Genomic DNA, 27,284 nt, shown 5'->3' with positions numbered 1-27,284 from the left:
GTTGGCTAGCTAACGTTAGTCAAACATGCAAGCTAACGTACCTTTCTTGCAGTTTCTCACGAAGGTGCACTCTGAGGTGATTCAAGTGAATTGTGTTTCGCGCCGCAGAGTGTCTATCGAACACTGGTCACTCGCGCACTGTGTTTCTTGAGTTGCAGGCTACATCACAGAGCTAAAAAGCAAATGTGCTGTACGGAACTTTATTGAAGCTATGTTTGGTAGACATAGGATGTTTCTTTTCGTGTGGCGGCAATGATTCTGCCGTGGCGCAGCGCCACACTTACGCAGAGGAAACACTACTCTGCAGTCCAACTCATGCCGAACCATCTCAATTGGGTTGAGGTCGGGTGATTGTGGAGGCCAGGTCATCTAATGCAGTACTCCATCACTCTCCCTCTTGGTCAAATAGCCCTTACACAGCCTGGAGGTGTGTTGGGGTCATTGTCCTGTTGAAAAACAAATGATAGTCCCACTAAGAGCAAACCAGATGGGATGGCGTGTCGCTGCAGAATGCTGTGGTAGTCATGCTGGTTAAGTGTGCCTTGAATTATAAATAAATGACCGACAGTGTCACCAGCAAAGCACCCCCACATCTCCTCCTCCATGCTTTACGGTGGGAACCACACATGCGGCGATCATCCGTTCACCTACTCTGCGTCTCTCAAAGACATGGTGGTTGGAACCAAAAATCTCAAATTTGGACTCATCAGACCAAAGGACAGATTTCCACCAGTCTAATGTTCATTGCTCGTGTTTCTTGGCCCAAGCAAGTCTCTTCTTCTTATTGGTGTCCTTTAGTAGTGGTTTCTTTCCAACAATTCGACCTTCAAGGCCTGATTCACGCAGTTTCCTCTGAACAGTTGATGTTGAGATGGGTCTGTTACTTGAACTCTGTGAAGCTTTTATTTGGGCTGCAATTTCTGAGGCTGGTAACTCTAATGAACTTATCCTCTGCAGCAGGGGTAACTCTGGGTCTTCCTTTCCTGTGGCGGTCCGCATTAGAGCCAGTTTCATCATAGCACTTGATGGTTTTTGCGACTGCACTTGAAGAAACTTTCAAAGTTCTTGAAATTGTCCATATTGACGGACCTTCATGTCTTAAAGTAATGATGGACTGTCATTTCTCATTGCTAATTTGAGCAGTTCTTGACATAATATGGACTTAGCCCTATTTGGTGAAAAATAATCTTCTGTATATCACCCCTACCTTGTCACAACACAACTGATTAGCTCAAATGCATGAAGAAGGAAAGAAATGCCACAAATTAACTTTTAACAAGGCACACCTGTTAATTGAAATGCATTCCATACCTCATGAAGCTGGTTGAGAGAATGCCAAGAGGGTGCAAAGCTGTCATCAAGGAAAAGGGTGGCTACTTTGAAGAATCTCAAATATAAAATATATTTTGATTTGTTTAACACTTTTTTGCTTACAACATGATTCCATATGTGTTATTTCATAGCTTTGGTGTCTTCCCTATTATTCTACAATGTCAAATAGTAAAAATGAGGAGAAACCCTGGCTTGAGTAGGTGTGTCAACTGTTGACTAGTACTGTATATTTGTATTATTATTTAATTGTTATTATTATTAGATGGTTGCCTTTTGCTCTTATTACTAATTGTTTAGATTTTTGTATTTTATTTGGACACCTCGATTTTATCCTGCAAAATGTAAAATCATAAATATTTATTTGTAGTAAATACAGCGGTGTTATAGTGACTTGTTGAGTATTGAAACATTACTGTAGCTAGCTAGTTTTCCTGTAAATGTGCGACTTCCCCAACTGACTTCTTATTGGCTTTTGTTGTAGTTGTCGGGTCAGTTACTGTAATTTGAGCCATATCTATGACTAAAAAGAAAAGACTATTTTACAATTGGAGTGCTTTATATCTCTTCGTTGTCAAACACTGGAGTTAAATGATTAGCTACTGTAATTTAAACCCTCATGGTTTACCTATGTGTGTTACATTCTTCCCCCTCTGTCTTCCTCTTGGTTTTGTTGAAGTTGTCTGGTAACAAAACATTACGATTAGTTAAACCCTTATGTGTTCCCAACAGTGTGTGTGTTATGCTCAACCCCCTCCCCCTATTGGTGTGTCCCAAGTAATGGTGCCACTGGCTTCCCTCTGGAGGTGTGTTACATTCTAATTCTTCCTCCTACGTTTCCTCTTCAGGGAGTGGTGCCACGGCTGTGGTGCAGGCGGCCTACTGTGAGCCCAGGAAGGAGAGGGTGGCCATTAAACGCATCAACCTGGAGAAGTGTCAGACCAGTATGGACGAGCTCCTGGTAACACACACACAGACACAGATGCATACCACAGATACGCTCCCACACATGCATGCAAACACACAGACAGGTATGCACGCACTCACATGTTTAGAGCGCAATGTCTTTCAGGAGTTGACAGTATAGGAATCAATACTATCTAATAAATACTAGATAATAATTTGATAGCAAGCCCTCTTAAAGGGATAGTGTGATATTTTAGCAATGAAGCCCTTTATCTATTTACCCACAGTCACATGAATTGTCAAAATCTCACAATATGGCCTCTGGTATTGGCTAGCTGTAGAGGAGGGGCAGGAAAAGGTGAGAGTGCAACAGCAGACACACATACACACCACACACACAAAATCAGAGGGGAAGACGTTATGACTGCATTGCTGAGACCGATACAGTCCTCTCAGATTCTCTCTCTCGCTCTCTTTCTCTTCCTTTTTCTTGCAGAAAGAGATCCAGGCTATGTCCCAGTGCCACCACCCCAACATCGTGTCCTACTACACATCCTTCGTAGTGAAGGACGAGCTGTGGCTGGTGATGAGGCTACTCAGTGGTGGTAAGTACTACTGTTAGAACACATTTACAAATGGCTGCCCCTGCACTGGCCTCTCAAACTGTCTGGGATGACATGTAATTGAGATTGATATCAGGTTGTTGCCAGCTCGACTGTTAATATAGTGTTGATAATAGTAATGAAATTGTATTTGAAATGGAAGTTTGTTCTTGATCTACCAGACCCCATCTCCATCCCAGGTGCCTGCTTACCAGGTTCACTTGGCCACAGAGCAGCAGCTTTTCTCCAGCTGTGGCCTTGACTCTCAGCCCAATACTGTCCATCCTCCTGGCATGCAGAAACACTGCCAAGAGATAGAAGAGGGATAGGGCATCTCAGCCCAGACTCTCCCTGCTGCCTGTTATGGACACCTCCTTTTATCTTTGTATATTATGTGCTCTAACTTTGCTTGTAATGAAACGTGCACGTGTGTGATAGCTATTTCTGTCCACAAAATCTAAATAACAAGACTTTTGAAGTCAAGTACTATTGACCTATAAGGACTTGACCAAGAAATTCATGATTTTACTGTTCACCCTCCTATGACGCATGTTGAATCCTACAGCTAACTGATAGTAACCTCTCATTGCTTCCGTCTCTGTCTCTCTCAATATTTCTTTCTCAGGCTCAGTACTGGACATTATTAAACACATCATATCTCGTGGGGAGCATAAGTCTGGGGTGCTGGATGAATCGTCCATAGCCACCATCCTTAAAGAGGTCCTGGAAGGACTGGAGTACCTGCATAAGAATGGGCAGATTCACAGGTGCAGTCGCATGTTTTTTTTAAAAAGTTCTTTTTTTTTAACCTAAACTTGATTTTGAAACTGAAATATTTAGCATGGACATTAACCTGTGTTTTGTTCTCTGACCAAAGTCAAATTATAGGTGCATTTTGCAGAGTTGTGACATTCAAGAGCCAGTCAAAGAAATTGGCACACATCCTATTTAATTCTTAACTTCCTCCCTTCATGTAAACTCCCTCATTCATTCAGTCTTTCATTATTTTATTCATTCAACAGCTTCTCCCCAGGAACATACAGTGATTTGTCATCCAGCTGAAACACCACAGTGCCATACAGCTAAAACAGGCCCTAGACACACAGGATAATGACAACTTTTTAGTAGTATGCCCTGATCAGTATGTTTGGCTCAGATTGATGGAGTGCATTTATCAGGAGCAAATAAATATCGTTTTTTTCTGTTCACAGGGATCTGAAGGCTGGTAATATTCTTCTCGGGGACGATGGCTCAGTGCAAATCGCAGGTATGGTCATGTGTCCCAAAACCTCAACTCCCTTATGCTTATTTATGCTGGAAAAGTATTATGTTTTTTTCCCTTCTGTTTTTTACCAATACAAATTATACAAAACTTTCTAGCATTTACTCCTCTGGAACAAGTCTATTGGTTGGTTGCCTATCTCTCTGATCTTTCTATCTACCAACTCTCACCTCTCTCCTCCCTTCTGTCTATCCCAGACTTTGGTGTGAGTGCCTTCTTAGCAGCGGGAGGAGATATGACCAGAACTAAGGTCAGAAAGACATTTGTCGGAACGCCATGTTGGATGGCCCCAGAGGTCATGGAGCAGGTGGGTGGCAATCCTCTTTCTGTTTTTCTTTCTTTCTCTGTTGCTGTCTCTCTGTTGCTCTCTCTCTCTCTCTCTCTCCATCTCTTGCTTTCGCTATCACTCTCCTTATCTTCTATTTCTGTCTAACTTCTAGATGAAAACGAATTCACCTCCAAAGAGCGTAGTGGAGACATACACAATTTCCTCTTGCTTCAGATCTTTTGAGAAGTTACAAGCACTTTATCTGTCGTGATTGTTTGTCAGCTACCATTTTATCTGTCTAACTGTTAGTACAGATGCTCTTAGAAGATATTTGAAAAAATATCTTACAATTATTCTTCCTCTCTCCTCAGGTCAGAGGTTATGACTACAAAGCAGATATCTGGAGTTTCGGGATCACAGCCATCGAGCTGGCTACAGGCGCTGCCCCATATCATAAATATCCACCCATGAAGGTGATTTATACACATTTACTTGGAAAGATGTGGAAGCAGTGTCATCTTTATCCCCCTGAAAATCAGTTTCGGAGACTATCCTGGCTAAATTATATATGAATTAAATTGGCAACTGATGTTGTCTTACATCTTGTGTGTGTAATAACCTGGTCATGACCTGGTGTTGTGTGGGTAGTAACCGTGTGTGTGTGTGTGTGTGTGTGTGTGTAGGTGCTAATGTTGACCCTGCAGAATGACCCTCCCTGCTTGGAGACGGGGATCCAGGACAAGGAGATGGTGAAGAAGTACGGCAAGTCCTTCAGGAAGATGCTATCTCTGTGTCTACAGAAGGAGCCTGAGAAAAGGTGACTATCCCAAACTCTCATAATAGAATGTATGCCATTTAACAGATGCTTTTATCCGAAGTGGCTTACAGTACAGTAATTGCATACATCTTAGTATATGGCCCCAGTGGGAATTGAACCTACTACCCCGACGTTGCAGGGGCCACGGTCTAACCAACCGAGTCACATCGGACCACTGACTATGTAACTGACCTGAGATGGGGTATTTCTGGAGAGCTCCCCCCTTCAGGCTTTTGCTTCAACCCTAATCTAACAAATGTGATTCTAGTAATCAGATGTTTTACAACCAGGTTGGCTCCCTAATTCCACTGTGACACAATTTCTCCAAGTTAGCGTTGTCCTTTGTATGGCACACCAGAAAGCGGCTATTATTATTATTATTCACCTAGTCATCTTATTCTGCGTTACAACTTTTCTTCATCCCATTTTTTGTTGAGTGGATTCTCTTCCCTCATCTGATTTTCCTGCCGTGGTGCGTTTAAGGTTCTGCGGAGTAGTAAATAACTGTCTCACTCTGTCTTTCAGACCAACTGCTGCTGAGCTGCTGAAGCATAAATTCTTCACTAAAGCAAAGGTAAGACAGATACTGTAGATACACTGAGTGGACAAAACATTAGGAACGCCTTCCTAATATTGAGTTGCACCCCCTTTTTGCCATCAGAACAGCCTCAATTTGTTCACTCTACACTCTAAGGTGTCAAAAGCGTTCCACAGGGATGCGGACCCATGTTGACTCCAATGCTTCCCACAGTTGTGTCAAGTTGGCTGGATGTCCTTTGGGTGGCGGACCATTCTTGATACACACGGGAAACTGTTCAGAGTGAAAAACCCAGCAGCATTGCAGTTCTGGAATCACTCAAACCGGTGCGCTTGGCACTTTCTACCATACCCTGTTCAAAGGCACTTCAATATTTTGTCTTGCCCGTTCACCCTCTGAATGGCATATGTACACAATCCATGTCTCAATTGTCTCAAGGCTTAAAAATCCTTTAACATGTCCCCTCCCCTCTATTTACACTGATTGAAGTCAATTCAACAAGTGACGTCAATAAGGGATCATAGCTTTCACCTGGTCAGTCTGTCATGGAAAGAGCGCCTGTTCCTAATGTTTTGTACACTGTATGTGCATCCGTAATAAGTAGGACCTTTGACAAATATAATTATTTTTATTTAACTAGGCAAGTCAGTTAAGAACACGTTTTTATTTACAATGGCGGTCTACACCGGCCAAACCCGGATGACGCTGGGTCAGTTGTGCGCCGCCCTATGGGACTCCCAATAACAGTCGGTTGTGATTCAGCCTGGATTCGAACCAGGGTGTCTGTAGTGACGCCTCTAGCACTGAGATGCAGTGCCTTAGACTGCTGCGCCACTCGAGAGCCCAAGTGGCTGCTGTTGCAAAGAAAAATAGAACCATGTTGTCATGTGATTTAATCTTGTCTGTCTCTGTCATGCAGAATAATGAATACTTGGAAGAGAAGCTCCTGCAGAAAGGTCCATCGATAGGAGACAGATCCAAAAGGGTACGAGACAACACAATTATAACCCTTGGCAGTGGAATTCTACATGACACACAGTCATAGCTGTTCTACACAATGCAGTTCTATAAAAATGTTATTCAGCGATACAGCCTCCTGAAACGGCCCTAGTGCTTATTCCAGGGCGGTGTACGTAGTGGCATCAAACACAGGAATCTACATAGACACATCATGCTTTGACACAATGACTTCCTTCCTGCTATGTACAGCAGTAGTCTAGGCCTACAGTATGGCAGGTAAATGTTGCATTTTGTGTCTATGGTTTTACAATATTAAAAGTTTGTGTAGATGATTTCGAGGGACTGGTCCAAGGTATCTTTTTTTACTCAAACCACACAATGCCATGCTAAAGATAAAATAGTGTGTTTAGGTGCGCCGTGTGCCTGGCTCCAGTGGTCGTCTCCACAAGACAGAAGACGGGGAGTGGGAGTGGAGTGATGATGAACTGGATATGGAGAGTGAGGAGGGCAAGGCAGCCGTGGCAGCTCTAAGGGTGAGACTAACCTAGTTACCCTTAACCTAGCCATCAGACCTAGGTTAAAATACTATTAAATCTTTACAATACTTAGCTTTAGGGCTGGTTTCTCAGACACAGATTACGCCTTGTCCTGGACTAAAAAGCATTCTCAATGGAGATTTTCATCGGAAGTGCTTTTTTAGTCCAGGATTAGGTTCAATCTGTGTCCGGGAAACCGTCCCTTATGGTTCGCTCTAGTCTGCCTGGAGTGGTTTACACTCTTGCAACTATTCTATTGTTTTCATTGTACCAAGCAAGTTCAATCAAGCACAGATATTGATTATTTTAAATGATATCTGAACCCAGGTCTGCTAGCTGTAACCTTAAGTCCTGTAGTGGTTCAATGCCACCTAGGACTCCTCAATCAATCAATCAATCGATCAATCTGTTACTCTGTGGGGAGGGAAAACCTTCATTGCATGTTCTTCTGACGTCTGTTTAATCTTTGTGTCATATCCCATTCTAGTCTCCCAGAGTGAAAGATGGATCCATTGAGGTAAGCCCTGGTGTTGATATAAATCAGGACACCTAAAAACCTTTTATCTATTCATTGCAGGAACAATAGGATGCCGGTCGGCTTTAGTTTTGTATGAAAATGTATTAGAAGAATCATTGCCAAAGACCTGATCTAACTCTTTAATCTGCTCTCCCCCAAAAGAAGTGTATGGACATGCAGATAATGTGGTAACACTTCACTTAAGGCATACAGGTATATAATGCATTATGGTGCAGTCATAATGCATTGTAAGACTTGGCATAAGTATCTATAGCCACGTTCACACGGCTCTTAGCCCAGGGCTGACAGCCTCCTGACAGCCTCATGGCCTGAGAGAATACAGTGTAAAAAGGCTTTACATTTTAGTCATTTAGCAGGCACTCTTATCCAGAGTGACTTATAGTTAGTGCCTTCATCTTAAAGGGATACTTTGGGGTTTTGGCAATTTAAGCCCTGTATCTACTTCCCCATAGTTAGATGTACCAGTGGATACCAATTTTTATGCCTTTGCGTGCCTAGCGTTAACGCAGTGGCTTACTAGCGTTAGCGCAGTGACTGGAAGTCTATGGGTAACTGCTAGCATGCTAGTAGATACCATAGACTTCCAGTCATTGCGTTAACGCTAGTAAGCCACTGCGTTAACGCTAGGCACGCAAAGGCATAAAAATTGGTATCCACTGGTACATCTAACTATGGGGAAGTAGGGCTTGATTGCCAAAATCCCAAAGTATCCCTTTAAAGGTAGCTTTGGTAATATTACCACATAAGGTTGACAATCAAAACCACATCCACCTTAAAAGGTGGATTAATCTCTTTCTGATACAGCATGAGTTTATCTCTTTATCTCTGGTCCACCTCAGATCTTCCCTCCAGAGGATGGTTCTCCCAGTCTGCTCCGTCCAGGAGGGGCAGGGCACGACAAGCCAGCTGAGGCCACCCTTACCCAGGGAGACGCTGTAGCCCAGGACCCTGTCGCCACCAAAGTCCCCATCAGCCTGGTGTTGAGGTTGAGGTACGCATCCAGTGGTGGGTGACATTGTTTCCGTTAGGAAAATGTGCCACCAGGCATTATACCGGCAGCATTTGAATTTACCGGACATTTAAGAAATTTACCAGACCCCCGTATGCATTGGTTGCATAACCTGATTAGGGCGCCCACCCACGATTAGGGTGTCCACCCACCCAAAGCTGTGGATTATATTAAATCACATAGCCTACAGCTGGAAGGGCCCTCAATTTGGACCAAATAGATGATTGTTGAGTTGCGACTGTCAGTGAAAAGCAGAGAGACCCAGCCAAGCATATCGCAATATAAAAAAAATACACACAATCGTGGAAAAACAGTTTTGAAAACAAATGGCTATTGCTGTAAAGAGAAGACAATGAAAAGACTCCGATCTGTCTTTTAGTTATCAAAATTCTCAGCTTATTTGAGGGCAAAGTAGCCTGTCTTATTGGCACCAGCAGAGAACATCGGCCAAATCCTTGGTGAGTGTGCATATTCACTGTCTTTATCATTGGGTCAGGGCCACTTTTTTGTTTGTTTTTTGGACAATAATTTCCTCCTCCAGGTTAGATGAGTCGCCCCTTTTCATAGGCCTAATGGATCAGACAATGTCGTTTTTATTGTTTCTGTTTGTCAGTGTCAGCAGAGTAGGCTGTCGTATTAAAAAATATTCTGTTAATGTCTCCTGTCATATAAAGTGTAATAGAATTGCAATCATGAGTGTCAGTGGTCTAAGGCACTGCATCTCAGTGCAAAAGGCATCACTACAGTTCCTGGTTCGATTCCAGGCTGTATCACATCCGGCCGTGATTGGGAGTCCCATAGGGCGACGCACAATTGGCCCAGCGTCGTCCGGGTTTAGCCGGTGTAGGCTGTCATTGTAAATAAGAATTTGTTCTTAACTGACTTGCCTAGTTAAATAAAGTTAGAAATGTGTTTACAAAACGCAAACATTTTCCTGTGCAAAGGAAGCGTAACATTTCTTCTCCTATCTGATATAGCGTAGGCCTACTCTAAGCCACTACGTGCGCTGCGTTGACGTTTTTTAAAATTAGTTTTATTATCCTAAATTATGACCATCCAATCTAATCATCACATTAGGAATATTGGGCTATTTTACATAAATCTGCAAATGTGAGGATGCATGGAATGCTTTTTTATAAAGGTACATTTTTATGGTGGAAATTATCTTCCCCATACTTGAAACCCATGTGCCGCCTATGTTAGAATAACTACCGAAATGTACTTTTCCTCAGCCAACAAGACGAGTAACGAACAGCAAAATCACTAGCGTACTGTATGTTAATCTACTATCGCCCATAGTAGAAAACCTTACCTATTCTATTGGTCAGTTTGTTGTTATGTGCGAGAAAGAAGTAGCCTATTCCAAACAGATGATAGAGCCCAAATACATACAACTAGTAGGCCTAGGCTACATCCCCTAAACATAAAAAAGCAATGAGGCTCATGCAACAGATCAGAACGTTAAGCATAAAATGTTGATAATTTATTTTCTCACATAAGCACAGCAATGTGCACAGGGCGGTAGGCTACGTGCGAATGTTCGTTCCGTAATCCAATTAATGAGAACACCATTGTGAGCGGTTTCATGTGATGGAGATGGAAATATCCTTTAGAAATGTTGAAAGAAGGGAGATCTAAATATGCATCAACTAGCAGGGTTGCTAATATGACTAGGATTATCATCAACTAGCAGGGTTGCTAATATGACTAGGATTATCATCAACTAGCAGGGTTACTAATATGACTAGGATTATCATCAACTAGCAGGGTTGCTAATATGACGAGGATTATCATCAACTAGCAGGGTTACTAATATGACTAGGATTATCATCAACTAGCAGGGTTACTAATATGACTAGGATTATCATCAACTAGCAGGGTTACTAATATGACTAGGATTATCATCAACTAGCAGGGTTACTAATATGACTAGGATTATCATCTATTAGCAGGGTTAATAATATGACTAGGATTATCATCTATTAGCAGGGTTAATAATATGACTAGGATTATCATCAACTAGCAGGGTTACTAATATGACTAGGATTATCATCAACTAGCAGGGTTACTAATATGACTAGGATTATCATCTATTAGCAGGGTTAATAATATGACTAGGATTATCATCAACTAGCAGGGTTACTAATATGACTAGGATTATCATCAACTAGCAGGGTTACTAATATGACTAGGATTATCATCAACTAGCAGGGTTACTAATATGACTAGGATTATCATCAACTAGCAGGGTTACTAGTATGACTAGGATTATCATCAACTAGCAGGGTTACTAATATGACTAGGATTATCATCAACTAGCAGGGTTACTAATATGACTAGGATTATCATCAACTAGCAGGGTTACTAATATGACTAGGATTATCATCAACTAGCAGGGTTACTAATATGACTAGGATTATCATCAACTAGCAGGGTTACTAATATGACTAGGATTATCATCAACTAGCAGGGTTACTAATATGACTAGGATTATCATCAACTAGCAGGGTTACTAATATGACTAGGATTATCATCAACTAGCAGGGTTGCTAATATGACTAGGATTATCATCAACTAGCAGGGTTACTAATATGACTAGGATTATCATCAACTAGCAGGGTTACTAATATGACTAGGATTATCATCAACTAGCAGGGTTAATAATATGACTAGGATTATCATCAACTAGCAGGGTTACTAATATGACTAGGATTATCATCAACTAGCAGGGTTACTAATATGACTAGGATTATCATCAACTAGCAGGGTTACTAATATGACTAGGATTATCATCAACTAGCAGGGTTAATCATATGACTAGGATTATCATCAACTAGCATGGGTTGCTAATATGACTAGGATTATCATCAACTAGCATGGGTTGCTAATATGACTAGGATTATCATCAACTAGCATGGGTTGCTAATATGACTAGGATTATCATCAACTAGCAGGGTTGCTAATATGACTAGGATTATCATCAACTAGCAGGGTTACTAATATGACTAGGATTATCATCAACTAGCAGGGTTGCTAATATGACTAGGATTATCATCAACTAGCAGGGTTGCTAATATGACTAGGATTATCATCAACTAGCAGGGTTGCTAATATGACTAGGATTATCATCTATTAGCAGGGTTAGTAATATGACTAGGATTATCATCTATTAGCAGGGTTAATATTATGACTAGGATTATCATCTATTATCAGGGTTAATAATATGACTAGGATTATCATCAACTAGCATGGGTTACTAATATGACTAGGATTATCATCAACTAGCATGGGTTACTAATATGACTAGGATTATCATCAACTAGCATGGGTTACTAATATGACTAGGATTATCATCAACTAGCAGGGTTGCTAATATGACTAGGATTATCATCAACTAGCAGGGTTACTAATATGACTAGGATTATCATCAACTAGCAGGGTTGCTAATATGACGAGGATTATCATCAACTAGCAGGGTTGCTAATATTACGAGGATTATCATCAACTAGCAGGGTTACTAATATGACGAGGATTATCATCAACTAGCAGGGTTACTAATATGACTAGGATTATCATCAACTAGCAGGGTTGCTAATATGACTAGGATTATCATCAACTAGCAGGGTTGCTAATATGACGAGGATTATCATCAACTAGCAGGGTTACTAATATGACTAGGATTATCATCAACTAGCAGGGTTACTAATATGACTAGGATTATCATCAACTAGCAGGGTTACTAATATGACTAGGATTATCATCTATTAGCAGGGTTAATAATATGACTAGGATTATCATCTATTAGCAGGGTTAATAATATGACAAGGATTATCATCAACTAGCAGGGTTAATAATATGACTAGGATTATCATCAACTAGCAGGGTTACTAATATGACTAGGATTATCATCAACTAGCAGGGTTACTAATATGACTAGGATTATCATCAACTAGCAGGGTTGCTAATATGACTAGGATTATCATCAACAAGCAGGGTTGCTAATATGACTAGGATTATCTATCACTCACTCACTGTCTGTCTGTCAGATGCATGGGCCTTATAGCCTAAACCTATTCATTTTTTAAAATATACAATGGGGTCTAAAATTATTGACCAAGATAAGCTAAAAATAATGTATAAAACCTTTGAAAATGATATTTTATACTAATACAATTGCTCAGATTTTGTTTAACAAGTAATAAAACAACTGAAGATGGGGGTCAAATTTATTGACACTTTTGTTTTCGATACTGTTGAACTCTGTCCTTGTGAGGGTAACGACACTGCGCCTATTTCTAAAATGAGATTGGAAAACATATTGAACCCGTAGACCATTTTTCCAGATCCTCGATGTCCTTCGTCTCCCTGCATGGACTGCCCTCTTCAATTCAAACCACAGGTTTTCAATGGGGTTCAAGTCTGGAGACTGAGATGGCCATTGCAAAATGTTGATTTTGTGGTCACTTAATAATTTCTTTGTAGATTTTGATGTGTGCTTGGGGTTATTGTCTTGCTGGAAGAACCACTTGCAGCAAAGTTTCAGCCTCTTAACAGAGGCAACCAGGTTTTTAGCTAAAATGTCCTGATACTCTGTAAAGTTCATGATGCCGTTGGACCAGTGGAAGCGAAATAGCCCCAAAACATTCTCAATCATAGCTTTATGAGAAGATGAACAAATGAGGATGAGGCAAATTAAGCAATTATTATCCAGTTCTGAAGACAGCAGACTTTGCTTCTATCCAGCCCATGATTTATAACCTAACTCACTACGGCAAGACCGCCCATTCGTCATCAGTTGACTGTCACTTTGCTCCGTCGTGTGCGTGCCACACAGACACAAACCTGTTCCATGCCCAAGCTCCTCCACCAGAAAGGAATATTAGATAATATTTGCCTGAACTTAGTATCTGTCCAGGCTTTCAACATTACATTTTGTCATGTTTCGTCCAGTTGTAGCATCCGATTTCGCGCCATAGCCCAACTGTGTTTTTTAGCTGGGTTGTTTTATTTATATAACAAACAGTTGGCCAGTAGGGGTATATCACAATGTTTTATGAGTAGATAATCACAATGTTTTATGAGTAGGTAATCACAATTGGACAATGGTTGACACCGCCTAACCTGAATGTCCAGACCTCCTCCTAACCAGTTCTAACGCTCCTCTTCCCAGGAACTTGAAGAAAGAACTGAACGACATCCGATTTGAGTTCATGCCTGGTAGAGGTAAGTGTCTGTCTGTCTCTGTGTGTTAGCTATTTCCTGTTTTTCCCTCCTCACACTCACCAACTTATTGCTGCTCTGTTATGTTAAACTGGAGCCAACAGAGGGAGCTAACTGGCTGACTTTTGGCTGGTCTTGCACTCTTGTTTGCTTGTTAAAACATTCAGAAAGTATTCACACCCTTTGACTTTTTCCACATTTTGTTGCGTTACAAGTGGGATTAAAATGGATTTAAACCCGTAGAGGCGATTTCCACGGCCCTGCGGAAATCTAGTCCCTAATGAAATCCGACAGTTTAGGCTAGAGATGTTTTTTTGCATTGGATGCGTCTTAATCTACCGCAGGTATTCTCAGACTGGGGGGCGTACGCGCAATGCTGTCGGGGGTACGCCAAATAAAAACGTGTTTCACATTTGAAAACATTTGTTACATTTTTTAATTTGTTTTTCTTCACATTTTCAAACAGTACCTTTTTTATATTTTCCAACGGGGCTATACATTTGGGTGAGGTGTTTTTCTCGCCTGAGTAGCCTCGTTTCACTGCAGAAAATAAAATGAAACCATCTAGTGTTAAGAGAAATAGCAACACAATGTGAAATACAGGTAGCCTAGTCAAATAATTAACATCCAATCACATTAACCGTTTCTCTCTCACGGGAAACCTTCACTCTTGGGCAGACATTTAGAAACGTAACATGACAATTTAAAAAATTAACCATAGGAGTTTTTTGAGTGAGAATAAAGACGAATTTCGAGTAGTAAGACATGTATAAAAGCAACAGATACCATTAATAAGAAGGGGCAAGAAGCGTCTTATATGGTGAGCTACCGAGTGGCTAGGACAGGCAAGCCCCATACTATTGTGGAGGACTTCATTCTTCCTGCTGCTGCGGATATGGCTGGGACAATGCAGGGGGAAAAGGCCCCAAAAAATATACAGACAATGCCTTCATCAAACAACACTGTTTCACAACACATCAGTGACATGGCAGGAGATGTTTTGAAACAATTACTGCTTTGCATACAAGCCAGTGAATTATATGCGTTACAGCTGGATGAGTCCACAGCCGCGGCGGGCCTGGCACAGCTCCTGGTATATGTCCGTTACGTTTATGGGGGGTCAATTAAGGAATACATCCTCTTCTGCAAACCACTGGAAACCAGGACAACATGAGAGGATATTTTTAAAGTACTGGACAGCTTTGTGACATCAAATGGACTTTGGTGGTCAAGATGTGTTGGTATCTGTACTGATGGCGCAAAAGCCATGACAGGGAGACATAGTGGAGTGGTAATGCGCGTGCAAGCAGTTGCTCCCGACGCCACTTGGGTACACTGCAGCAGCCACCGAGAGGCTCTTGCTGCCAAGGGAATACCTGACAGCTTGAAAGACATTTTGGACAGTACAGTGAAAATGGTTCACTTTGTTAAAGCAAGGACCCTGAACTCTCGTGTATTTTCTGCATTATGCAATGATATGGGCAGCGACCATGTAACGCTTTTACAACATACAGAAGTGCGCTGGTTATCAAGGGGCAAAATATTGACACAGACGAGCTTAAAGTTTTCTTTACTGACCATAATTTTCACTTGTCTGAGTCCCTTGTCTTACAGGGACTCTCAGCAACTATATTCAATGTGCGGGGCAAAATTGAGGCTATGATTAAGAAGTTGGAGCTCTTTTCTGTCTGCATTAACAAGGACAACACACAGCTCTTTCCATCATTGTATGATTTTTTTTGTGTGCAAATGAACTCAAGCTTACAGGACAATGTTGAATGTGATATAGTGAAGCACCTGAGTGAGCTGGGTGCGCAATTACACAGGTACTTTCCCGAAACGGACGACACAAACAACTGGATTCATTATCCTTTTCATGCGTTGTCTCCAGTCCACTTACCAATATCTGAACAAGAGAGTCTCATCGAAATTGCAACAAGCGGATCTTTGAAAATGGATTGGGCTGCGCTCAGAGTATCCTGCCTTGGCAAATCGCTCTGTTAAGACACTGATGCCCTTTGCAACCACATACTAGAGCTGGGCGATATGGCCAAAATCTCATATCCCGATTTATAAGTCATTTCATATAACGATGCATATCACGATATAGCACATTTTCTGTAAATTCTTTGAATAAATAGTTCATATACAATGACCACACTTTTGGCCTCATGGTGAAAACCCAGAGCGGTTTCCTTCATCTCTGGCAACGGAGTTAGGAAGGATGCCTGTATGTTTGTAGTGACTGGGTGTATTAACACACCACCCAAAGTGTTATTAACTGCACCATGCTCAAAGGGATATTCAATGTCTGCTTATTTTTTCAGCCATCTACCAATAGGTGCCCTTTGCGAGGCATTAGAAAACCTCCCTGGTCTTTGTGGTTGAATCTGTGTTTGAAATTCACTGCTCAACTGAGGGACCTTACAATTATCTGTATGTGTGAGGTACAGAAATGAGGTAGTCATTTAAACATCATCTTAAACACTATTATTGCAACTTATTATGTGACTTGTGCAGCACTCCTGTTGGGGCAAAATGGTTTTGTTACAATCTAATGCTATGTAAGAGTTGAATCGTACTAAATGTACTGCAGTTGAAGTCGGAAGTTTATGTACACTTAGGTTGGAGTCATTAACTCGTTTTTCAACCACTCCACAAATTTCTTGTTAACAAACTGTAGTTTTTGCAAGTTGGTTAGGACATCTACTTTGTGCATGACACAAGTAATTTTTCCAACAATTGTTTACAGACAGATTTTTTCACTTATAATTCACTGTATCACAATTCCAGTGGGTCAGAAGTTTACATGCACGAAGTTGACTGTGCCTTTTAAACAGCTTGGAAAATTCCAGAAAATTATGTCATGGCTTTAGAAGCTTCTGATTGACATCATTTGAGTCAATTGGAGGTGTACCTGTGGATGTATTTCAAGGCCTACCTTCAAACTCAGTGCCTCTTTGCTTGACATCATGGGAGAATCAAAGGAAATCAACCAAGAACTCAGAAAATAATTGTAGACCTCCAAGTCTGGTTCATCCTTGGGAGCAATTTCCAAATGCCTGAAGGTACCACGTTCATCTGTGCAAACAGTAGTGCCCAAGTATAAACACCATGGGAGTATGCAGCTGTCATACCGCTCAGGAAGGAGACGCGTTCTTTCTGTCTCGAGATGAACGTACTTTGGTACGGGAAGTGCAAATCAATCCCAGAACAGCAAAGGACCTTGTGAAGATGCTGGAGGAAACAGGTACAAAAGTATCTATATGCACAGTAAAACGACTCCTATATCGACATAACCTGAAAGGCTGCTCAGCAAGGAAGAAGCCACTGCTCCAAAACTGCCATATAAAAGCCAGACTACGGTTTGCAACTGCACATAGGGACAAAGATTGTAATCTTTGGAGAAATGTCCTCTGGTCTGATGAAACAAAAATAGAACTGTTTGGCCATAATAACCATCGTTATGTTTGGAGGAAAAAGGGGGATGTTTGCAAGCCGAAGAATACCATCCCATGGGGGTGGCAGCTTCATGTTGTGGGGGTGCTTTTCTGCAGGAGGGACTGGTGCACTTCACAAAATAGATGGCATCATGAGAAAGGAAAATTATGTGGATATATTGAAGCAACATCTCAAGACATCAGTCAGGAAGTTAAATCTTGGTCGCAAATGGGTCTTCCAAATAGACAATGAGCCCAAGCATACTTCCAAAGTTGTGGCAGAATGGCTTACGGACAACAAAGTCAAGGTATTGGAGTGGCCATCACAAAGCCCTGACTTCAATCCTATAGAAAATTTGTGGGCAGAACTGAAAAAGCGTGTGCGAGCAAGGAGGCCTACAAACCTGACTCAGTAACACCAGCTCTGTCAGGAGGAATGGACCAATATTCACCCAACTTATTGTCGGAAGCTTGTGGAAGGCTACCCAAAACATTTGACCCAAGTCAAACAATTTCAAGGCAATGCTACCAAGTACTAATTGAGTGTATGTAAACTTCTGACCCACTGGGAATGTGATGAAAGAAATAAAAGCCGAAATAAGTCATTCTCTCTGCTATTATTCTGACATTTCACATTCTTAAAATAAAGTGGTGATCCTAACTGACCTACGACAGGGAATTCTTCCGCGGATTAAATGTCAGGAATTGTCAAACTGAGTTTTTAAATGTATTTGGCTAAGGTGTATGTAAACCTCCGACTTCAACTGTACATCACTGGTAATTTTTCACAGCTGTCCAGTACCTTCACACACCGCAACAAAGGAGTGATTTGTTACTGGCTCCTCATCTTTAGGGCACCGAAGGCCCAGCCAGGCTGAATTCCTGTTCAGGATCTAAAGATCTTATCACTCCCCTGTCTTAGACACATAGGCTGTGAGAACTGGTTAGAACCAGTTATTTTTTGTATAATGCTTTAAGGGATTGCAGCCAAGTACCCCTTATCGCATATGTAGGGGTAAGCAGTTCTTTGTGTAGGTGAAGTACAGTACCAGTCAAAGGTTTGGACACCTACTCATTCCAGGGTTTTTCTTTATTTTGACTATTTTCTACAATGTAGAATAATAGTGAATCAAATAAAATGTTATTGGTCACATACACATCGTTAGCAGATGTTAATGCGAGTGTAGCGAAATGCTTGTACTTCTAATTCCGAAGACATCAAAACTATGATATAACACATGTATTTCCCACTGTAAAGCATGGAGAAGGTGGTGTGATGATGCTTTGCTGGTGACATTTTCAGTCATTTATTTAGAATTCAAGGCACACCTTAACCAGCATGGCTACTACAGCATTCTGCAGCGATATGCCATCCCATGTGGTTTGTTATTAGTGGGACTATCATTTGTTTTTCAACAGGACAATGACCCAACACACCTCCAGGCTGTGTAAGGGCTATTTTACCAAGAAGCAGAGTGATGGAGTGCTGCATCAGATGACCTGGCATCCACGATCACACGACCTCAACCCAATTGAGATGGTTTGGGATGAGTTGGACTGCAGAGTGAAGGAAAAGCAGCCAACAAGTGCTCAGCATATGTGGGAACTCCTTCAAGACTGTTGGAAAAGCATTCCAAGTGAAGCCGGTTGAGAGAATGCCAGATTGTGCAAAGCTGTCATCAAGGCAAAGGGTGGCTACTTTGAAGAATCTAAAATATATTTGTTTAACACTTTTTTGGGGCTACTACATGATTCCATATGTGTTATATCATAGTTATGTCTTCACTATTATTCTACAATGTAGAAAATCGTACAAATAAAGAAAAACCTTTGAGTAGGTGTGTCAACTTTTGACTGGTACTTTATATAAATGACTGCGATTCTGTAGATTTTTTTTGTTCTTCTGCGTGAACTTCCCTGCAATTGTTTTAATAAACTCTTATAAACTGGATAATGAGCTCTGCCTTGGAACAAGTTTTCCTCAACAATCCTGCACTTATTTAGGCTTGCCATAACAAAAAGGTTGACTACTTATTGACTTTACCCATACATTTTTTATAATTTGTAGACATTTCTAAAAACATAATTCCACTTTGACATTATGGGGTATTGTGTGTAGATCAGTGAAACAAAATATGAATTTAATATATTTTTTAATTCAGGATGTAACCTTACAAAATGTGGAAAAAGTCAAGACGTGTGAATACTTTCTGAAGGCACTGTATCTAAACAAAAGTGGACCATCGAATTCACCCAAAAGTCTGATTGTTGCATAAAACCAGTGAATCCAGATTAGCAAAAAAGTGTGATGGGATTCGCACTCAGAAATATGTTGCATAAAGCTAACTTTTACTTTTACTGCTTCAGAACAGATGTTTCAACTTAAGTCTTCATGTAGGTTAAAATCTTTTCCTATCAGAAACTGCATTTATAAGGATCAGCAGGTGTTTCTAATCAGGGTTGCCAGTCATCTGCATATCAGGGATGTGGCTTTTCTGGTCGACCTGTTAGTGGGTTACAATCACATATATGGACCCATCACACTTTTTTTCTTCTCACATAACTAACCACTCCTGCTCTGTTTATCTCTCCCCCCATCTATCTCCATATCTCTCGGTTTTGTTCTCACTCACTCACCTACCTTCCCTCAGATTCCTCAGATGGAGTGTCTCAGGAGTTGGTATCTGCAGGTCTAGTCGATGGGAAAGATGTAGTGGTTGGTGAGTATGAAAGCAGAGCTTAGAGAGATCCACTGTAGGATAACATGTCCCTGACTATGGTAACTTGACCAAAGCTACTAGAGGTCAGTGAAGTCACATGTCAGGCTGAAATGACTGAGACAACACATTTTGGTTCTGTGGAAATATAATATTTTCTAGTGTGACATTTAGAAAATTGAGTATGCTTTAAATGCCAGGATGTGATACTCATTTTGGCTTTTCATCTAGTAGATTAAGCTGCACACTATTGAGGAAGAGAATCGTATTTTCAGACCCATGTGTGTTTGACAACAGCTGATAATCAAAGAAGGGACAGGCTGTAGAAAAATGAACAAATGGCTGGAAACAACGCATTAGATGACACATTCTCAGTATGGGTGAGCCTAGTGTCGTGTCTTTGGCATCATTAAAGTGAAGACTTATTTTATCAAATCAATTCTCTGTAATTATTATTACGTGATTAGACTAATCATGTAAATGTAATTAACCAGGAAGTCGGGGCACCAAGGAAAATCTTCAGATTACAAAGTTATAATTTTCCTAATATAACTTTTCAGATATTTTAATATCTGACCAATTAGTCTTCTAATTAATGAGTCATTCTTTACCTCACGTTAGTCTCATTCCAAACATCGTAAGTTATCTGCACAAACCCAGCCTTCACTATGAATCATCCATACATAAATTGTCTTAATCATTTATTTACTAACTAACTAAATAATCACAGAAATGCATAAACAAACAACAATATATATGGTTACAAGGAAATGATAAGAGAAGTGGGTGTGGACTGAGAAGGCCGGGAAAGACAAGAGTCACTACACAGTGGATAATTCTAATAATTGAAATGCTAATCCTTTGCACATGAACGCTCACTCATTCGGGAATAATTGCAATCAATATATATATTTACGCTCAGTGTGTCATCGTGATCTCTTTTGGAATCGTCCTTTTCTGTTGGAAAGTTCATCCGAGATTCTCTCTGTGTCCCTGGAGTCTTTGGTTAGAATGGATACTTTAGAGTAACATTCAGAAATGTTCTTATAGAATAGGTGTTTCGGCGGTTGTCGGTCTTCGCATTCCAGGTCGACATAAATTCTAGCTGCAGACTAGTATTAGTATCGAAGATTTGTTCTTATTCTGTCGGTATCGATAGTCTCAGAGTTGAACCATTTCCACTAGTGTAGCCAATGTTCTACGTGGTTTGGTTAAGAATTCAACAACCGAGGAATGCATGGTCTCTACTCAAACCTTAGCCCTCTCGGTAATCGAGGTACGCTTGGTCTGAAGTGGGCTTCTCCAGGTAGGGTTTATATTCGGAACAGCAGAAAAGGGCTGTCCCATGACGCCAGATCAATGTCTGTGCTCATGGGGGGGACCAATGACCTAGTTACATTTTAAAGGGAATTGGAATCTCTTTCATTAAACAGTTTAAAATCACATTACATAATTTCACAAATAGTTGAATCTTTACTCATTCATTTTATACAATAATTAGATGCAAATCTCATAACGGAGACTCTTGTATAAACAGAGTTATGGTAATGTGGCTGTATTGTCTCTCATGAGGTCACAAACTTTAGACAAAATGGACAGGTCGTAGCTGGATTCTCCACCGACCATTTACACATTCTCCAAAACATGGATATTGTTCAGTTCTCAAGTTCTGTGAGGTAGAAGAGGTTCCTTTGTTCTACTGTGAACCCTCTCTATACTGCATGAGGGAGAGAGTCTCCTCCAGGAATTTACGACCTGAGATAACAGAGCCTGGGTGTAGGGGGAAGAGAGAGGTGGTGCGAGAGAGAGAGTTGGTGCTTGCTATATCTAAAGAGGGCCATGTCATGACACTAGTATGTTGTTATTTGTTGCTTAGTGCATACGTTTTACTAAACAGTACGTTCTAAATAGTATGTAGAACGATTAGTACACAGTATTTAGTTTTAGTAAGTAGTAAGTAAGCAAGACAAATTTCAGACACGGTCATTTACTTCAGAGATGGCAAAAATTATGCTGTTTTTAGAGAGGTTCAGATTCCTTATTCCACATCTGTATTCCTTCCAGTTGCTGCCAACCTGCAGAAGATTGTTGATGATCCTTTCAACAATAAAAATGTAACTTTCAAACTGGTAAGTTCAATATTTTTTGTTTCAATCAAAGCTTTCATTTTTGTCCTGTTGAAACCGCATGCCCTGCTCAACATCCTACAAAGAGAGATGCACTGAACATTTATTTTTCTTTCTTTCTCAGGCATCTGGCATAGACGAGTCGGAGATCCCTGACGATGTCAAACTGATGGGTTTCGCTCAGCTCAGCATCACTTAACTCAATATTCCGTCAACAAAGGAGAGAACAAACAGTATTGCACAGCAGCATAGTTCTAAATTCCAAGACACCACTACTGCCAAAGAAGAGAGCCACAGTGCATTTGTCAACCTGTAGGGTTATTTTCTTGACTGAAACCTGCAGTGTTAGTTAAAATGGGCTCTGAGAATGGGACCAGTGTAACAAAAAGACAACAGTTAGGACAGGAACAGTAAATCACACTTGAAAGAGTTTACAGCAGTGTATCTGGGAGGGAGGACGGTGGGCGTCGCAATCCACATAATCATCATCGACTTAAAAATAAACAAAACATATTCTGATATAACTCTCTTGAGTTTTGGAAGTGATAACTTACAGTGCCTTCAAAGTATTCAGACCCCTTGACCTTTTTCCACATTTTGTTATGTTACAGCCTTATTATAAAATTGATTAAATAACAAAAAATCCTCAGAAATCTACACACAATACCTCATAATGACAATGTGAAAACAGGGTTTTAGACATTTTTGCACGTTTATTAAAAATAAAAAACAGAAATACCTCAGACAGGATTGTGTCGAGGCACAGATCTAGGGAAGGGTAACAAAAAATGTCTGCAGCATTGAAGGTCCCCAAGAACACAGTGGCCTCCATCATTCTTAAATGAGAAGTGTGGAACCACCAAGACTCTTTCTAGAGCTGGCCTAGCGGGAGCAATCAAGGGAGAAGGGCCTTGGTCAGGGAGGGGACCCAGAACCCGATAGTCACTCTGACAGAGCTCTAGAGTTCCTCTGTGGAGATGGGAGAACCTTCCAGAAGGACAATCATCTCTGCAGCATTCCACCAATCAGGCCTTTATGGTAGAGTGGCCAGATGGAAGCCACTCCTCAATAAAAGGCACATGACAGCCCGCATGAAGTTTGCCAAAAGGCACCCAAAGACTCTCAGGCCATGAGAAACAAGTTTAATGAAACCAAGATTGAACTCTTTGGCCTGAATGCCAAGCGTCATTTCTGGAGGAAACCTGGCACCATCCCTACAGTGGAACATGGAGGTAGCAGCATCATGCTGTGGAGATGTTTTTCAGCAGCAGGGACTGGGAGACTAGTCAGGGTTGAGGAAAAGATGAACGTAGCAAAGTACAGGGAGATCCTTGATGAAAACCTGCTCCAGAGTGCTTCGGACCTCAGACTGACGCGAAGGTTCACCTTCCAACAGGACAACCACCCTAAGCACACCGCTGTAGTAGCTGAGATCCGGAGCACTCTGGAGCAGGTTTTCATCAAGGATCTCTCTGTACTTTGCTCCGAGTGGCTTCGAGATAAGTCTCATTGTCGTTGAATGACCCAGCCAGAGCCCGGACTTGAACCCGCTCGAACATCTCTGGAGAGACCTGAAAATAGCTGTGCAGCGACTCTCCCCATCCAACCTGACAGGGCTTGAGAGGATCTGCAGAGAAGAATGGGAGAAACTCCCCAAATACAGGTGTGCCAAGCTTGTAGCGTCATACCCAAGAAGACTCGGCTGTAATCGCTGCCAAAGATGCTTTAACAAAGTACTGAGTAAAGGGTCTGAATACTTATGTAAATGTGATGTTTACGTGTTTAAAAAAAATGTATTTCTATAACTTAGTAACATTTTCTAAAATCCTGTTTTTGCTTTGTCATTTCTGGGGTACTGTGTGCAGATTGATGAGGAACCAAAGCAATTTTAATAAATGTTTGAATAAGGCTGTAACCTAACAAAATGTGGAAAAAGTCAAGGTGTCCGAATAGTTTCCGAAGGCACTAAATGCCTGTTTAACAACTGCCACTGAACCGACGCACAACTGAGTGTTGTGTGTAATAGCCACCACCATTAGGCATCCTTGTACTGTTATCGGAATTATATATAAGCTGCCTCCCCAATGGCCACCTTAGTCCCTATATTGCGCACTCCTTTTGAGCAGGGCCCTGTTCAAAAGTAGTGCACTATGTAGGGGAGGGGTGCCATTTCGGATGCCGACTTAGTATATTACGAAGTGTAAAGGAGTTATTTAGTGAGGATCTATTACAGTATGGATTTGTAGAAGAGTGAGTGAATGGCTGATGAAAAGTGACTTCCCTTGATAACCTTATTGATATTGAACTATAGGGGCCTCCAGTCATGAATTAGAAATAGCTGGCATCGTAGTGTATATCATTACATACGCTGACATAAGCTTTCTTAGGTGTCATATGCTTTCCTTGGTCTATCTGTTGAAATAAGCTGTTATAAGCTCTCATAGGTGTTTTAAAAGTTGCCATTAACTGTCCTAAGTTCTCTTCCCTGTTATAACTGCTCATTGGTGTATCATTACGTTGATATAAGCTGTTGTGTTAGTGGTTCAAGTTACCCCAGACAGACCGATATCATTGCTCTAACAAGGAAGGGGTCTGTTGAGAAGGGAGCAATATTACAGGACATAATGAAATGTTTGGATAGATATGTATTGTGTGGAACAGATAGGATTGCATGTCGTATAGATTTGGGAATCGGGTCTGCTCTATTCATTACGTTTCAGTCTGAAAACCATTCTGAACGATTATCCAGAGTTAATACTCAAAGACAGTAAAACAATAACTTCCTAAGATCTTGATTATGGTCTTGGGACTATGCAATTTTGTCTCTGTGATGTTCATGACCAGCGGTTCACTAGTTATTGGACCTCTGTACTCCCGCTAGCTACCTAGCTAGCTGTCATCGTGATGGCTGTTTCTCCTTCCTAGATGGACAAATTAATTTGTATCGTAGCCTTGTGCTCCAATCCATCCACACTCACCTCAAAGTCACTCCTACTTTACGTTCTATGTTTGTTTGTTTTTGTTGGTTGGTATGTGTGTTTCTGTAGAGTTCCAGGGGCTGTGTGTGTGGGTTAGCTAGTTCAGGTACTGTTGTAAATCGGTCTATTTAGCAGATATTGTATTTCCAAAAAGGTACGGTTACATTATAATGGCAAGCTGGTGATGCCACAACACGCGCAGCCTTTCACACGCTCCCAAAGGTATGTATGTGATTAGGAAGCAAAGCAAAGTAATCAACTGTTTCTGGAGTACATTTCTAATGGGGAAAGAATGCTCTTTAGTTGTACAAATTATTGTGGCAGATAAACAACTGGTATACTTGATCAGTAGCTCATCCAGTATCTCTACAGGTTTAAATAATTGCTTGTTTTGTAGATTTTTCCACTAATTCCGAGTTTTGTTGCTAATCGTGCCACGTGATTTGCTGAATTGGTACCTTATTGATATTAACGTACATACATTTACATTTACATTTAAGTCATTTTAGCAGACGCTCTTATCCAGAGCGACTTACACATTGGAAAGTTCATACATATTCATCCTGGTCCCCCCGTGGGAATTGAACCCACAACCCTGGCGTTGCAAGCGCCATGCTCTACCAACTGAGCCACACGGGACCATATTTGAGTTAGTTCAGAAAGGCTCGTCTTCTAGTTCACATTCTATGCTTTGTTGTCATGGAGATAGTAATACGCAAATTGTGTTTTTGTTTCTTCCCATTGAGACTTTTTTTTAATCACTGAAACCTGTCGAATTTTGAGTTTCCTGTAGAAATACAAACTGGGATGATGTTCCTCAAGAAATGTAAAAGTAGGCCGAGCTAACTAACAACAACATGACACAGAACTGACACAATTCCCGCTGGTGTGATATGTTGCTTTCAGACTGAGCAATATGTTGAAGAATGTTAGCCCGTGTGTCAGTCTGTTTGTGCCAACTCCCTGTTACTCATTGTCTTGCCAAACAATACAATTGCCATTGGCAAGAGCATAAACATATCTTGGACACCCAGGCTAGAAGAATGTGTGAGCTGATAGCATAATGTCCTGGGTTTTAATCTATTTTCCCTCTATTGTAAAGCCAATGTTGTCAGGTAGATATCGGTCACAAGGCGAACTCTTTGAATGATTAGTATTTATTATGACACTTACTTGGATCTGATTGAACTTTTATGAGTTTATTTTTATTTGTTGAAAGTTTTTTTTATGTTTGTTGGAACGCATATATATTTTCGACATTATGTGTATCATCATAAACTGTGCAAGTGATCAAAATTGAATAATGCTATTTGTGAAACCGTAGCATTAAATGACAACTTGATGTCAGGAATTAAAAGCACTTTGCAGAATCAATGTTGTAAATGGTGGTTAAAATTGCCATCACACAAAAACATGAAAATAAATAATTCTGGTCAACTATTTCTAAAATAGGTGAAAAGGTAAATAAATTCACATGGTTTGAACCAAGTCCCAAGAGTTTGTTTTCCTTATATACAGTGCCTTCTGAAAGTATTCACACCCCTAGACTTTTTCAACATTTGGTTGTTAGAAAGTGGGATTAAAATGATATTTTTCTTTCAAATACCTTGTGGAAGAAAAATTATATATTTTTTTATGAAAAATAAAACATCTTGATTAGATAAGTATTCAACTGCCTGAGTCGATGCGTGTTAGAATCACCGTTGGCAATGATCACAGCTGTAAGTCTTTCTGGGTAAGTCTCTAAGAGCTTTGCACACCTGGCTTGTACAATATTTGCCCATTATTCTTTTAAAGTCTTCAAGCTTTGTCAAGATGTTTTCTTGATCAATGCTAGACAGCCATTTTCAACTATTGCCATAGATTTAAAACCCGATTTTAAATCTGTAACTAGGCCACTCAGGAACATCCAATGTATATTTGACCCTGTTTTGTGTAACGGTCCTACAAAAGATGCAGGTGCTGATGAGAGGTAATGGGCGACACTATTATAGACTATTAGGCCAGACAAAATGTAT

At 40.7% G+C, this 27,284-nt stretch overlaps 1 protein-coding gene and 1 non-coding gene across 3 annotated transcripts in view; one reads left to right on the top strand and one right to left on the bottom strand.

Moving 5' to 3' along the window:
* Nucleotides 1-22,812, top strand: part of LOC139559497 (serine/threonine-protein kinase OSR1-like) — a 31,454-nt gene extending 8,642 nt beyond the window's left edge. The window contains exons 2-17 of one of the 2 annotated variants that reach the window (XM_071375545.1): nt 2,178-2,290; nt 2,732-2,840; nt 3,463-3,604; nt 4,049-4,104; nt 4,317-4,426; nt 4,759-4,860; nt 5,071-5,204; nt 5,730-5,778; nt 6,662-6,727; nt 7,113-7,235; nt 7,726-7,755; nt 8,616-8,767; nt 13,956-14,008; nt 20,097-20,165; nt 22,227-22,291; nt 22,413-22,812. In XM_071375545.1, the coding sequence (XP_071231646.1) occupies nt 2,178-2,290; nt 2,732-2,840; nt 3,463-3,604; nt 4,049-4,104; nt 4,317-4,426; nt 4,759-4,860; nt 5,071-5,204; nt 5,730-5,778; nt 6,662-6,727; nt 7,113-7,235; nt 7,726-7,755; nt 8,616-8,767; nt 13,956-14,008; nt 20,097-20,165; nt 22,227-22,291; nt 22,413-22,487 (1,448 nt within the window). In that variant the 3' untranslated portion in view covers nt 22,488-22,812. Of the gene's footprint in view, nt 1-2,177; nt 2,291-2,731; nt 2,841-3,462; nt 3,605-4,048; nt 4,105-4,316; nt 4,427-4,758; nt 4,861-5,070; nt 5,205-5,729; nt 5,779-6,661; nt 6,728-7,112; nt 7,236-7,725; nt 7,756-8,615; nt 8,782-13,955; nt 14,009-20,096; nt 20,166-22,226; nt 22,292-22,412 lie in introns of those variants that run through there. The other variant, XM_071375546.1, reaches the window with a different exon arrangement.
* A 3,018-nt stretch (nt 22,813-25,830) lies between these two features.
* trnaa-ugc (transfer RNA alanine (anticodon UGC)) lies at nt 25,831-25,907 on the bottom strand. Its single transcript has one exon. It is a non-coding gene; the product is annotated as a tRNA-Ala (tRNA).
* Nucleotides 25,908-27,284: the final 1,377 nt, after the last annotated feature.

This window comes from Salvelinus alpinus, chromosome 30 (assembly GCF_045679555.1).
Source record: "Salvelinus alpinus chromosome 30, SLU_Salpinus.1, whole genome shotgun sequence".
Taxonomy (NCBI): domain Eukaryota; kingdom Metazoa; phylum Chordata; class Actinopteri; order Salmoniformes; family Salmonidae; genus Salvelinus; species Salvelinus alpinus.
Note: the sequence above shows the minus strand (reverse complement) of the source record. Positions and strands in the feature narration are given on the sequence as shown.